This window comes from Nestor notabilis, unplaced genomic scaffold, assembly GCF_000696875.1.
Source record: "Nestor notabilis isolate BGI_N333 unplaced genomic scaffold, ASM69687v1 scaffold6901, whole genome shotgun sequence".
NCBI classification, from domain to species: Eukaryota; Metazoa; Chordata; class Aves; order Psittaciformes; family Psittacidae; genus Nestor; species Nestor notabilis.
This window is the reverse complement of record NW_009914145.1, coordinates 33,583-48,994: the sequence shown is the minus strand read 5'-3', so window position 1 is coordinate 48,994 and position 15,412 is coordinate 33,583. Positions and strand designations below refer to the sequence as shown.

The 15,412-nt window shown below is 50.0% G+C and overlaps 1 protein-coding gene across 1 annotated transcript in view; it reads left to right on the top strand.

Annotated features, from left to right (window-relative positions):
* The window catches only part of NTNG2 (netrin G2), a 41,011-nt gene extending 27,996 nt beyond the window's left edge, over positions 1–13,015 (top strand). The window contains 4 exon segments of the mRNA XM_010023503.1: positions 777–803; positions 11,300–11,467; positions 11,914–12,048; positions 12,603–13,015. Of these exon segments, the coding sequence (XP_010021805.1) occupies positions 777–803; positions 11,300–11,467; positions 11,914–12,048; positions 12,603–12,826 (554 nt within the window). The 3' untranslated portion in view covers positions 12,827–13,015.
* Positions 13,016–15,412: the final 2,397 nt, after the last annotated feature.

Genomic DNA, 15,412 nt, shown 5'->3' with positions numbered 1-15,412 from the left:
CCTCCCCTCCGTTCCTTGTGTCTCTTCCTATTTCTCTTTCTCCTCTGCTCTTTCTTCTCCCATTCATCTCTCTTCCCATCTGTCACTCAGTCTTCTCCCACCCTCCCAACTCATTGCTTCATCCCCCCCACATCCTCTTCCTCTGCAACAGAGGCAGTTCTCTGAAGCCCTCCCCTCTTGGTGGTCTTACCCCTTCCATCACCAGTCCTGCGCTTTATGTTCATGCAAAGCTGGGACTTCCCATGATCCTTCCACTTGTTACAGCAGGGAAGAACACGGACATCAGTTTCCTGGGTGCTGAAAGCCAGAAGCTGGTTCTTGGGTGCCCTTCAACTGGTCAGTTTGAAGCCAGTGGCTTTGCAGCATCCTGTTGAGTGAGTGCTGCAGTGTTCAGCCCTTCTCGCTCACCAAGGACTGAACCAGCACCTGGTTCAGCCCCTATAGCTTGTACTTAGCCCAGTAAACCTCAGAAGATGTGTTTGACCTTTAATGGTACGTCAAGGAAATGGTTAACAGAAAAACCTGTCATCCAGGTCCATGCTGGTTTTTCTTCCCCAGGCGAGATGCCAAGACCCCAGACAGCACTGTCTGGTCACCTCTGTGGTCTGACAAAAGCAGCTTTTAAGTTGCTGCAGCAAATAGGTATGCCTGTGAGCAAGACCCCCACTAATTCATTGAAGTTCGGTCCCACGTCGTGTCTCTGTGTGAGCTTCTGCTGGTATCAGAGCCAATGGTGACCTGCTTCCAGTAACTAGGCTTCTTCTTGTGTTTTCCAGGTGCAGCTGCAGGCTCAGCCTTTGGCAGTAAGTACAAACATAGCTGAAATGCTGCTGTTTAACACCTCGGTGCATGGGCCTTGCGGATGTCACTAGGAAAAAAAAATGGTTATTTTCTGTCCATTTTCATTTTCCAGGCAATAATTCCTCCCTAATTGTGCTTCATTCTCTGTCCTGTCAAAGAGTCTTACATTTTCTTCCTTTGACTTCAGAAGCCTCATTTTGCCTCTTCCTCTGGCACGGTTTCCCCCCATGAGGTTCGTTAGTATGGCAGCCAGAAAGGGAATAAAAAAGACTCTTCAAACCCATCAGTGCTCGCTGTGAACTTTCCCCCCCTGCCAGTATTGCAGAATTCTGCTCTGAGAAGGAGCTGGGTTTGAATTATTTGGCATAGAATCCAGCCTGGGTTACCCTGGGCTGTCATACCTAGAGCGTGTACATCCATATGTACATGTGCGTGTATATAAACATACATCTATGAAGTGTCGGCAGCAAAGATGGTAGAACTCAGCTGGGATCTTACTGAAAGATTGATGGTATGATAGGACTCCTTATTTAACAAGGCTGGAGGTTGTTGATATCAAAGAGCCTTGAGTTTGGGGTAAGCAGAAGCCTGGGTTTATGTTTTGTGGCTCAGAATTACCCTCCAGAAGAAACAAATCAGAGAGCTGAATGAATAACGACTTCTTTGGTCTGCAAGCAAGCAGAAAGAATGGAAGGAGAAACAGTTTCAGAGACACGCAAATGCAGTTAAGGAAAATGCACCTAATTGAAAAGTGGAGGACGGGTTTTCTGGGTAAATGAATCATATTTAGATTTTAAGCAGTTAAAGGGTTAAAAATTTCAAATAAAAATGAAAAGTCTCCCTTAAGTAATTTAGGATTAAAACAAACCCTAAATGTTTTGACAGTCAAAAACATTCTTTGCTTTTCTGGTCAAAACCATATTGATAACTCATTTTTCCCCCCTTAACAGAGCTTGGCATCCTCGGTGCTACCTTTATGTCATTGGAAAACATTTCCCATCAAAATTTCCTGCTAGGAAAAAGCTGGGGAGATGCTGGGAGTGATGCGCAGGGGGTGGACAGGAGGGATTTGTGTCCAAGGCCAGTTAAGGAGAGATTATTTAGCCTGCATAGGAGACTAGAAGTGACCTAAATTAAGTATTTAAACTAGCTCAGGGCTATTATGAAATTAAGCATGATAATCTGCATGAAGCAGTGGGACAAGCAAGGACAGGAGGGCAGCAGGTGTAAGTTAAGTAGGAATTTGTGTTCCAGTGTTATTTTAGTTGGGGCTGTTGTGTTGAGCGCGGTGGTGCGGGCACTGCACCTGGGACCACTCCTGCTCAACTCCACAGGGGCTGGTGATGTTAAATCATTAATTAATTTGCCAGTGGAAATTAATATGGTGCCAATGGTACAGGTTGGTTTTGATGGAGCTGGGTAATTTGGGTGGCAGAAGGGGATGGTGCTGTTCGAGGAGCCAGGGTAGGCAGGGCTGCATGACCATAGACATCAGGCAGCAGAAGCACAGCTCCTGGCAGGGTGGGCTGGGGGCTCCTCTGCTCCCCCCAGTGCTCATCACCCCATCTCTGCCCTGGTGTGCTTCATTTCCCCTTTTCAGCTTAATTGGCAATTAGTTTATGATAGAGCTATAAGTATTTAAGCCAATATCTGCACTGGCAGAGTAAGCTGATGCTGATATAGCCACAGCCTCCTGCACACACACACACACATGCTCCTGCTTCCAGCATCATCGAGCCTTAATCCCCCCAGTGTCATCACCCCATCTCTGCCCTGGTGTGCTTCATTTCCCCTTTTCAGCTTAATTGGCAATTAGTTTATGATAGAGCTATAAGTATTTAAGCCAATATCTGCACTGGCAGAGTAAGCTGATGCTGATATAGCCACAGCCTCCTGCACACACACACACACATGCTCCTGCTTCCAGCATCATCGAGCCTTAATCCCCCCAGTGCCCTAGTTGTAATCGCGCTGGGATATCGGTCACCAGTGCAGCAGCAGCAGCCTCATGGGCTGGCAAGGAAACCCCCATCCCCCCCAGTAAGTGCCTCCACCTCTTCTCTTTGCTTGTTAGCATATGAGCGACCACAGCGGGTTACCACCACCAAAACCACCACTGCAAAAACCACCACCACCACCACAGCGCCCACCACTACCACAACCTCAACCACCACCACCACCACCACCACCGCAGCTACCACCACCACCACCCTACCTGCCACCACCACCCAGCCAGGTTGGTGCCATGCTCCCTGCCCCACTCCAAGGGCCGGGACTTCACTACTGGGCTCCTCTTTTTAGCTGCTTCCCATCCCGGTGTCGGTGGCCCTGGCTATCTGCTCTGTAGGATGATAAATGGACATGGATAAAAATCACCCTGATTAAGTTCACATTCCCCAGGCTCTGGGCAGATTTGCTGTTCTCTCTATTCAGTCCAAGAGCACTTTGACACGTGTAACATGAGCTAGAAGCATTTTGGTCCCTATAAGCAGGGAGGCAGCCACAACGGGTCCACCTCAAAGCCAACAGACAACCACAGCATGGGTTGATATCCCCCCCCTCACTGGGTTATCTCACTCTGCTGTCACTCTGCTATCATCAAGGCAGCAAGAAGTGAAGCCAGGACTGGATGCGGGGGAAGCAACACTTTTCGCTTTTTTTCTCAATTTTGTTTTTTTTTCTAAAAAGAAAGGTTTTCAAAACCCATCCCTCCTCGAGCCACTTGGCACCGTCGTTCTGCACAGGGCTGGCACGGCTGCAAGAGATGCTCTCTTACAGCTCCATCACTGGCAGGGCACGAAGGCAATGGAGGCTTTACTGTCCCACCGGAAAATTGAACCATGTACCCAGTCTTGCCTGGCTGGAAGGAGAGAGGAATCATACCCCATCCTGCTCTATCCAAACCTCCACATGCCTCGTAGGGCAGAGCAGCGTGCTTAACATTCCCACTGTTAATGCCAGAAGCAGCCATGGAGAATGCAGTGCTGGAGCTCACGCAGGCACCAGAAACACCCTTTCCTAACTCCCAAACCCACCCCATGGAGGAAAACTTCTGTTCTTTTTCTGGGGGTTCCTCCTTACCTCCACCCCTGAACAAGGAGACGGCGTTTTCACTTTGCTGTTTGGAAATGAGCAGAGAGGACTTAACAGCAGGACACTTTTTTAAGCTTCTCATGGGGGAATTAGACACGCATTCCTCCCCTCGCCACGCTTTCTGGGCCTGATATTTCCCAGGAGGACGTTTTACACCCACAGTATGTTAGTAACAGTCTGTCTGGGGGAGCTGCCAGAAGCCAGTCAAAGGGATGAGGAAACTTGATTGCATGTTTATGCAAATATAGATATATTCGTGGAAGTACCCTGCTTGAGTAGTTAGTCAGGAAGCACAGAGTTTAGCTCCAACTTCCTTGGAGACTGAGGGACCCTGGGTGAAAGAGTGCAAGTCTCTGGCCTGTTAAGAAGTGCTCCTCATTGGCCCTGTGCAGAATAAGGTTCATCCATCGGCCCTGCCATGAGCTCACATCATCTTATGGCCCCAGCAATAACAGGGGATTACATCTATGTCTGCACCATGTATTTGGGGTCATTGATTTTTATCCATGCTCACCTGCAGCAACGTTTTTAGGTCTACTTCTTTTGCAAGTGCTTTGTACGTGAGGGGGTGTGTTTAGAGTCTATCTTGTGTATGACTTGCAGTGCTCTGTCTCACTAGTGTCATACATCGGGGGGTGGGCAGGATAGTGTCTGTGTGGGGTTGGGGTGATGGGGGATAGCCTCTCCTGCCATATTTCTCCAAGGGAGATGCGATGCACCTTGGGGTTTATTCCTTCTCCAAAACCTGCTTCCTGAGCAGAGAAAACATGTTCCTAATGCTTTCATTATGGCAAGGGACAAAAAGAATAAGTAAATCACAGCCAGCCGCCAGATCTCTGGCTTGATTATTGCCAGGCCTGAGCTCTGAGCGCCTTAATCCATTGTATGTCTTTGACCAGCAACAGGGAATCAAGGCACAGCCTAATTCTGATCTGCTTTTGACCAGAGATGTCCCTCCCCATGCGAAATATAAAGTACTTCTTTAAATACATGACTTCCCCAAGAGGCTGTGAACCTAACTTGCCTGGACCTCAAGGGAAACACCTTGTTAAAGAGATGACCCTTCGGGCTCTTGGTAAGGAGATGCAATAACCCCAAGTTGGGTCAGGGCCCATATAAGAGATATTCTATTGTTATCTGCCTTATGAATTTTAGAGCATTACATGAATCCCTCCTTGCTTTAAAGACAGCTCAGCCTGACAGTTTTAAAAGTCCTTTTAGAGCCCTGCCCCATCCCTGCACTGTTTCACCCTCTAATTTACACACTATTTTCTGCCCCCTGAATTTCTGCTTCCCACCATAAGCAAGCATCCTCAGACCAGCCTCTGAGTCCGCTGCCTCTGTGCCCGTGAGAGAAACAGAGAAAAAAACAGGTATTTAAAGCCAAACTGATGTGTTTTTCCCTTCTCCTTCATGCCTCCGCACACTAGTGGGCAGCGGCAAGGCAGAAAGCAATGTAGCACGTAGGCTAGAGGAGTAGATTAGATTTGGGTTGTCTCTGGGTTACATGGATCTGCTAGACATCTGCTTCCTTTGGCTGCTCATGGTGTTTTCTGTGGTCAAGGTGGAGCTGTGGTCATGTTCGTAGGATGCTTTTGTGCCCGGTTGCCTGGCATGTGGTAAGAGGTAGAGGAGAATGAGCTTATGGGCACGGTCTGTGGTCTGTAGGCAGTCAAGGCTGCCAAAATGGGTAGAAGGATGGGAAATTGCAGAGTTACCCTAAGGAGGATGCATTAAGTGTTATTCCCATTTGCCTTCTGCAATTCTGTTATTTTGAAATCTTCCTTGAAGCCTGTCAAATTCTTCCTCACCATTTGTTACATTTCTCCCATGCTCAAAATAAGCAAAAAAAAAAAAAAGGCAAAAAAAAAAAACCCAACCCTCTTTTTTTTTTTTTTATCTGCTTCCATTTTCCCTCCTCTGGTTTGTAGCAGTTTCGTTAGTGCTGTTCCACCTCCAAGACAAACAAACCCAACCTGCACCCTACTTGATGGTTAAGAGCTCCGACAGAAAGGGAGCGCCAAAGCCTGGCTTTGAGCAGGTCCTGTAGAAAGGCGTTCCCGTGTTTATGCTTTGAAAAGGACTTTTTCTGGGTCCTTCCCCACTATTCCAGTGCTTTTGCCCCAGTGGTTTGTGCTACAAACCATGATTTCTTGGTTCAATTTATTCTACTTCCCTAGAAATCCACCAGGACCACTAATTTTCATCAGGGCTGATACAAGCCCCTGAGACAAGAGCTGCCTGGAGTTTCCCATTTGTATGAGCTGGGTCCAGGGCTGAAACATGTCTCTCCCCCTCCCAACATGTAAAACTGTCCATTAATGTCCCAGAGCTACAAGGGAAAGGTTCTCAGGATAATGAGCATTAATAATTTTCCTGGCTCTGTAAATGCTATTGAGTGGAGGTGTATGTGAATGACTAAAAAGCAAAATGCCTCCAGGGCTGTTTTTTATTGTGACTCTAATTAAACCCTTGCCAATTTGCACAGGGCTTTTTTCATATTCTCTTTAACACCGTATTAATATCAATTGGTTTCCACTTTCCAGCTGAAAAGGACACTGTCTATCACCTTCTCTTAGAAAAAAAAATGATTTTTTAATGACAAGCTCTGTTTTATTCTGCATTGTTTATCATCCCCTTGACGAGGCTGGGAAATCACATTTCTCTCCTACTCGGGTTTGTCCTTTGAAACTTGGCAAGGATCAAGAGATGGGTTTTTTTCCCTCCTCCTCCTTATGTTACCCAACTGGAGCTTCAAATTAATAACATGGCTTTTAAAATCTTATTCCTTGGTTTGTTTTCTAGCAAACCTGAAGATTGTTACCAATACTGAGGAGATGTGGAAGGGTATGGAGCCAGTGGGGGTGAGGGTTTGCAGGGAAATCAAACAAGTGATCTATATATTTCTTGATGGTTTAACTGCAAATTCTTTAAGTGCTATTTCTAAGGGATGAGCAGAGCCTGAAGGAGACCCTGGAAGTTCGGGTTAGAAGCCAGGACTTTGTGCCTCCACCCTAAGACACCCATGCTATTTCTCAGTTCCATGTTTCTCAGGAGGGATGCAGATCCATGGCTGAGGCCCTTAAGCAAACATATGAGCAGAACACCCTGAGTTCAGCTGGGCTGAGATTGGGCAGCTTATCCCTGCCCATGGCAGAGGATTTGGAACTAGATGATCTTAAAGTCATTTCCAACCCTAACTATTGTATGATCACACCGCTGCAGTCCTGCCCTACGCATCAGGGCAGGTTACCAGCTCCCCCCAGCACACCCACTAACACTGCTTTCCCTTTGATCCCTGCAAGACTACACCAGCTTGTCGGAGGCTGCCCCACTGCAAGTGGGCTCTCCCCTGGCCAAGGATGGCCCCGGAGCAGAAGGTAGGAGACACGTGGCTGAGCTGGGTCCTGCCAGCGAGTACCAGCTCCCAGCGCTCAGCAAACGCTTTAGTTTCTAGTTCTGTGCTCCATTTTCCATGCTTCTCTCTCCTCCTCTCACCTGGGAGAAAGCTCAGGTCTTTGTCTGTGCCCTACACGCAGCTGGGATTCTGGTGAGGCTGGATTGAGCCTCGGGGTTTAGTCATATACATGAAAGATGAGGATGGTAAGTGGTAGAAGAGATTGTTCACAGCTCGCTGCTGGGGTGAATGGAGAGGATCATGGAAATCCTGTCATCTCCCGAGACTGGAATCTGTTTGTAGAGCAGAGTAATTTTGTAAATAGATAAGCCTGTGTCGTTCATAGCATAGATGCCTTCTTGTGTATTTCCTTGCTTCAGGTCTCCTGCGTGACTGCCTAAGGTGAGCTGCTCCTGGTGGGAGCCTGGGAGACTTCACGCTGGCTGTTCAGGCTGAAGCTTCTCCTCCTCAGCGTTCCCACCAGCACACATGCTTCGGCAGTTGCCTGTTGGTGCTCAGCTCCTGTTTCCCATCTGAGATGCCTGTAGCTCGCTCCAGCTGTAGATACTAGCATCCCTTCCAGTGCAGAACAGAGCAACTGCTGAAGCCTGGTCCAGGACACAACCCAGTGCTTGGAAACACTCAACTGGGAAGCAGAAAGTGCTGAAATTGAGGTTCTTTGGAATTGTTGTCATTCTGGGCCTGCCCCTGGTCTCACAGAGAGACAAACTGTGTTCGCCTACGCCACGGGCATCAATGCCAAGTGATGCTGACAGTCTGTACTGAAAAAGGAGGGTTTCTGAGCCTTGACAGTGGTCTGCAGATGTAGCTTCTCTGCATGCTAGGGCAATGTAACGACCACATGCTAACGCTTGCCTATGCAGCAGCTCCCACACTCTCCCCTTAGGAATGCTTTTTCTGTCTCTCTTCACACTTTAAGACTCTAATTTCCAGGAGACTTTGCCTCCAATTCATGCTCCAGCCCATCCACAACAAGATACGGCTCCACCAATCCACCCTAGATACCTGCCTAGAGCTTCCAGAGTCGCTTTGCCACCTTTCTAAGCAAACAGGAGGGGGGTGTGTATTAAATCTGACGTTCTCTCTAACTGATGCCCCTGTAAGATGTTCAGCTCCCACCAAACACAGCAGCACGTGGACCGAAGCCACCAGACCCTCCCAAGAACATGCAAGGTAAGGCCATGCCTGTCCAAGGCTAGAGATGCCACATTGGTGGAGGAGGGTCTGGGCACTGTGCTAGCCCACCATGAGACCAGGGGAAGCCATAGGGATCCAAGGAGGCCCCAGTGCCACAGCAGCATCACTAATGGCATGAAAGGCAGGATCCCTGTGGGACCTCAGCACAGCTCAGCCTTGCCTTTTACTGGGGTTACCAAAGCACAGACCCCATCAGCTTGAGGTGGAGGTGATGGCTTTTACCCCCAGTACCCCAGTCATTCAGTGTGGGAGGGGGTCTGGCTGGCAGCACAGCCCTGAGGTAGCACCATCCTGCTCAGGTAGCCCCTTATCCAGAGGAAATATCCCCAGCCCAACCATGCTGGGCTGACCCTGAGTGCCCTGACCCCACCACAGCACTCAGATATGTTTTATTGTCTGGTGTAGCAGCTCCGAAGAGCAAAGCAGGGCGCACAGCACACTCTGCAGGCAAGAGGCACGGGAAGAAGCCAGGTACGTGAGCAGCGTGTGCTCTGCAGGACCCTTTAGCAATCCTTGCCAGGTACCACCTCCATAGTGTTTGTCCTTCTAGCAGCTTGTTGGTGTGACCTCCATCAAACCGATGCCATGGACGGTAGACTATTTTTTAGCTGTTCAGACTTGTAGATCCTTATCCTGAATAACCCAATTCTCACCATCGAACGTGCACGAAGGGGGGATGCACGAGTAGCTCCTCCTGGCTCTGCACATCGCAACAGTACTGTGCATCGAGTTTTGCATGCATCCAGCTTTGAGAAGGGGAGAAAAGAGGGAGAAATTTAGCAGCTATGGACGGTAGACTATTTTTTAGCTGTTCAGACTTGTAGATCCTTATCCTGAATAACCCAATTCTCACCATCGAACGTGCACGAAGGGGGGATGCACGAGTAGCTCCTCCTGGCTCTGCACATCGCAACAGTACTGTGCATCGAGTTTTGCATGCATCCAGCTTTGAGAAGGGGAGAAAAGAGGGAGAAATTTAGCAGCTCCCAGCTGCCTGGTGCAGACATAGCTGCCAGTGCTGCCAGAGCAGTGTTCTTGGCTCGGGTCAGCACTGTTCTCGTAGCAGAGCTGCTCGCGGTAGGGTAGGACGCGGAGCGGTGCTAAGCAGCGAGAGAAAACATGTCTCTGATTTTCCTTAAGCATCCTCAAAGAGCTCAAAACTCATCCGGCTCAAACCAGACTCTGGCCCAGTGGCTCCTATTGAAACATATAAAGGTAAGAGGAGGGAGCGTAGTGCTCCAAGGGGCTCTCAGTCTTCACCCAGCTGATGTGGTCCAGCAGCATCAGATATGGAGAAGATGGGAAGGGTTTGCATATCCAAGTTGTGGTTAGCTGTATGCAGGAGTGCATCCCGAGGGTGAAACAATGCTTGGGAATTGCAGCAGCCAGAAGTATCTGAGCTAAAATTCTTTAGATATTGGTCAAAGAGGCAGAAGTTGTTTCACAGAAGAGATTACAACCAAATCTCAGCTCCTCCTCAGGCAGTTATGAACCATGGGGAAACCTCTGCCCTGCTCCATCTTCCCTGGTCATCATTTCATTGAGACAAGTGTCCTCCTCCAGTTGCATGTGCATGCCAACCCACACCGCTCCCTCCATCCCTCTGCCATGGAATGTTTAATGTTAGAGCTTGGAACACAACCCCAGCACCGAGACTCCGCTGCAAAGGCTGAGGGAGCTCAGACCTGGCTCACACTGTTTCTGTTCACATTATTCCCTGCCTATGCTGGCTGGGACACCTCCTGACCAGGACCACAGCAGGGCCACAAGGCAAACAGGGTACCTCCTCTCCTTGTGTTATACTTTTAAACTCCCAGAAAGATCCAGCACCTGAATCTAACACCACAAGGCAACCACCAGCCCAAGTCATGGTAATAAAAACCAAACACAAGCAGCAAATAATCAAATTCCTCTGGCTACAAATTAAACCTAGCTGGTAGTTTTCTAACATGCCCACAGCTGAGAGAGGTCAGCCCTGGGGACAGGTACAGTGCTTGGACAAGCGATGGTGGCATCTCCCATCCCACCTGCAGCCTTTGCAGGCATCCCTGTGCTGTACCAGGCAGCCGTGGTTCAAACCTTCATGCACTTGTCCACTGCCTTTGGAGGGACCCCACACAAGCCACGCTTCCTTGGACATTTTAAGCACTTAGCCTGAGAGTCACCGTACTTCACACCCAGCATTGTTCTGAAGGTACAACAGCAAGGGGCTGGGAAAGGGACACAGGGGAAGAAGCCAGAGAGGCAGTGAGGTTTTACCTGAACACCTGCAGCTTCAGCTCCACTTCAGCCTTTTCCAGGCCCTTCCCATCACTGGAGGCAGCGTTGCTGCACCCTCTGCCAACCCCATCCCATGGACCAGTCCCCTCCTTGCCACAGCAAGGCAGAGCACAGCCTTCACTGAGGCTCATCACCCGAACCCAGCTCCCCCCAGGTCCTGCAGCTCCACCAGAGCCAATCCCAGGCACCAAGCTGAGCTCTGTTCACTAACAAGGCAGCTCTTTAATTAACACCTAATTCCCTTCTACTGCCTGCTGCCATCATTATGCCTTTCCTTAAAGAGATCATGTCCTGGGACAGCCGGGGGCTGGTTCCTGCCTGTCCTCACCCCGAGGGGACAGAACCCCCCTCTCTGAGCCCAGTCCCTCCATGGCAGTGAGGAACAGCAGCCACTGTGCGCACTCCTCCTGCCCAGCCCCGTGTCAGCGGTGGTCGTGGCTCCTCTCCTCCACCCAGCGCGAGGAAGGATGCTCCCAGCCCTTCTCCCCAGCTCTCTCCTCCTCTCCGCAGACTGCGAGTGCTACGGCCACTCCAACCGCTGCAGCTACATCGACTTCCTGAACGTGGTGACCTGCGTGAGCTGCAAGCACAACACGCGGGGCCAGCACTGCCAGCACTGCCGCCTGGGCTTCTACCGCAACAGCTCCGCAGAGCTGGATGACGAGAATGTGTGCATAGGTGAGCACGCCGGGGGCCTCGGGCAGCGGCGCTGGGGCATGGGATGGCTCTTACAGGACCTCAGTCTATGGGGTGGGCTTCAGTTCAGCCCCTCTCTGGAAAGATGGGCGACCTGCATGCCCCCAGTGGTTACGGGCTCTGCAGCCTGCTGAGGAGTCTCTTCCCTGAGAACAAAGCCCAAATAATATCTTTCCAACTTGATTCAGATGCATTGCTCTACCGGGAGATGCTCAGCTCCAAAGAGGGGTGGTCTTGCACCCATGGCTCTTTGCACTCTTGGGACCTCTCATGCAACCATGGGAGGTTGCTCTCCCAGTTCCTTGGTCGCTAAGGGCCCTCCTATTGCACGTAGCCAGGTTTTTCCGAAGTCCCAGCATCTCCCTCAGGGCATTAACAGGGACAAACCCCCAGGTAGGGCAGGCACTGATGGCCTTGTCTTTGGGCAGAATGTAATTGCAACCAGATCGGCTCCAGGCACGACCGCTGCAACGAGACCGGCTACTGTGAATGCAAAGAAGGTGCCACGGGGCCCAAGTGTGACGACTGCCTGCCCAACTACTACTGGAGACAGGGCTGCTTCCGTAAGTACCTGAGACACAGTGACAGGGTGGGGGTGAGATGGATCCAAAGCAGAAGGGGATCCTCAGCACTGCCTGCTTGGGTCCCCCGTGATGCTCAGAGACTAGAGTGAGCAGATTCCAGCCATTCTTCCCAAATCCAAAATGACTCAATAGCTTTGCTCCTGGAGTTTGCAGTCCCCACTGTGTTCTCCTGGCCCTGGGACTGCCCTAGGAGCTAAAGAAAGCCAAAAGCTTCTCATTTCTGCTGCAGTCAAGGGGTTTAACATACCCCAGACTAACACTCAAATCCTTCCCTCCCTCCCACCTCATAGCCAATGTCTGCGTTCCCCGTTGAGGCTAAAAGACTAGAGGGAGCAGATTCCAGCCATTCCTCCCAAATCCAAAATGACTCAATAGCTTTGCTCCTGGAGTTTGCAGTCCCCACTGTGTTCTCCTGGCCCTGGGACTGCCCTAGGAGCTAAAGAAAGCCAAAAGCTTCTCATTTCTGCTGCAGTCAAGGGGTTTAACATACCCCAGACTAACACTCAAATCCTTCCCTCCCTCCCACCTCATAGCCAATGTCTGCGACGATGAGCTCCTGCTCTGCCAGAACGGCGGCACGTGCTACCAGAACCAGCGCTGCATCTGCCCCGTGGGCTTCAAGGGGGTCCTGTGCCAGCAATCCAGATGTGAAGCCGACAAAAAGGACTGCGATGGAGCCTCCAGCGCACGCGGCAGCCTCGGTGCCGTCCTCCTCGGGGTGCTCGCCCTCCAGCTGTGCGGATGGGGGGACCTCTGAACCTGCAGAGGAGGGAGCCCAGCCCAGGCACGTCACCCGGGGGATCTGGGGAGACCAAGGTAATGGGTGGCTCTCCCCACTGTCTCCTCCGCCTTCCTTCATGCTAGGACTTGCACAACGTCTTTCAGTCCTCTTCCCAAGCAGAGGGGTGCGCAGAACACGAGCGGCTGACTCCTGCCCATGAACCCATCCTGGCAGCAGCCGGGGTGGCAGCAGCCAAGCAGCGGCACAGGGACTGCACCAGCCTGTGCCAGGCCACGGTCCAGCAGCCCAGCAGGGACATAGACCCATCCTTCCCTCTGCACAGTGACTCTCCTTCCCTGCTCCGTACAGGGCGACCTGGGGCCGGGGCCCTGGTGAAATAGTGCCGCAATCCAAGGGGTGTTTTTTTTATTATTCCTTTCTTTACTTTGGTATAGGCTGGGGTGTTCTTTTTATTTTAACTCTTCTTAGTGTCCCGTTTTGAAAGAGCCCGTCACGTCAACTCAACTCCAGAGACCCGTAACACAAGAGGCAGGGGAAAAGGGAGGGAGGGAAAGGGGGGACTCTGGTCCATCCTTGCTGCATAGTCCCACGTCCCACCATCGGCCTGGCCTGGCCACGCACATATTGTTGCCTACAACTCTAGTTGCTGCATTGATTTTTGTATTTTCATGGCTGGGTTTTGTTTTCTTGCACTTACAGAGAAGGCAGGGCCAGTAGGCATATGGTATGTGAGGAGTGCAGTGTCTTATCCCCACGTCCGTCTAGTGTACGGTTCAAATACTCTTCTGGGTAGAGACTTATTTTTTGTTTGGATTAAATGTTATACAAGAACCACAACTTAAAGGGACATTTTGCCATGAGCATTCGATTCTGGTGTATCCTCCTCCAGTAAAGCAACTATTAACGGCTGCTTGATCACTTTTCTTCTTGTGTGCACAGTTAATTACAGGTAAAGACTTATTTTTTGATTCATAATGTCCTCTTGTGTTTTCTAAGTCACTACCGTGGCGCACCACATGGGGAGGGAGAGGGGAGAGAGAGGTTGCCTCATTACTGAGAGCTGTTAATTATTTCTCCTAATTACTTTGCTGAACCTAGGTTAGACTACTAACTGTAGACAATGAACAGAACCCGAGTGATATATTAAGCACTGGTCTAGTGTGGAAAGGCCATTTCCAATGAGCCTGCAGCAGGAGAAGGCTGGGCAGTCCAAGGATGCTTCTCCAGGGGGACCTCAGCTGTCCAACCTCATTGCAGCCCTCCTGGAGCTGGTGCTGTGATGCACCTTTGCAGAATAAGCTGTTTATTCTGAGTAATTTTAAGCACCCCAGCCTGAAAGTTCAGTATAGAGCTCATAGAGACCTGATCAACTCATTTAAGGCTCATAACCATGCCCCTATCTGAGGAAGCAGTTGAAGTTAAGTGCATAAACAAAGTCAGGAGAAACAAGAGACAAGAAATGCTGTAACTCAGTCAGAACAACGGGAATGTTACGAACACAAGAGCTCTGATTTTGTCATGTCCAAAGATTTACCAAGCCATGAGCTGACTGAGTGGAGGTTTAGAAGACAGGAGACACTCCCCACCTCCAGCTCATTCAGTTCTGGGCTCAACGGGCGAGCAGCCCTCGGTCACCATCCCGGCCCTGCACAGCCCTCTGAGCCCTCACAATCCAGACCTGAGCCCCCACGGGCATTTCCAGATCTGGTGTCCTTGCCAAAGCAGAGCTCTACTCCAAGAGCTTCTCTGTCAATATCTGTTCTGTCCCAACACTATCCCTCCATGCTCCTGTCCCTGCAGCCCACCCTGCTCAGGGGGCCTGTGCTAGAGCAGCCCACAATTCAAAAGTGCAAGTGCCAGCAGCATCTTCCAGCCTGACACTGGAGATACACAGCCACTGCCACCAAATGCAGCCACCTCCATGGGGACAAAGGCAGTGAATTTGCACTTTGAAATAGAAGAAAACAGGAGCAAAGGTGCAGGATGGATATTGTCACATCAAAGAGCAACACAAATCTGGAGCACATTTTGAGCAGCATTTAACATCACAGGTCACAGGGCTTAGTTAATCCACCATAAAATAAATGAGGGTTAAACTCACCCTGCTGAGATCTGATCTCTGAGAGAGTGGGCTGGTGCAAGTATTGTCTCCCTTTCTTTAATGCAGTCGCTTGCTGTCTGTTGGTATTGACACTCACTGTTTCTTTGTACTTTCTGACTGCAATAGATTTTAAATCCTCATATGTTATTGTTCTTACAAGTAATAGCATTGAAAAGACTGTAACAAGATCAAGATCTCTAATGGCACTTCTGGAAGGTGAAGCAACATTCTCCTTTCCCTGTACTAGTGTTTTTCTCTAGAATATTAGATTAAGCAACAGAAAATTTACTACTTCATAAAGCTGTGTCCCAGACAAGCTCTGCACCCAGCAGATTCCCTGCTAACACGCTTTTATTGCGATGCAAGCAGGAACGTGCCAAGCAACAGCACTGAATTCCTATAGAAAATAACTCAGAGGGGCAAAAAAAAGCTCAGAACTGCCCAGGAATGAAAACTGCTAAAGGTCATAGACTGGACCTTTTTGGTTCAGGGGATTTTCT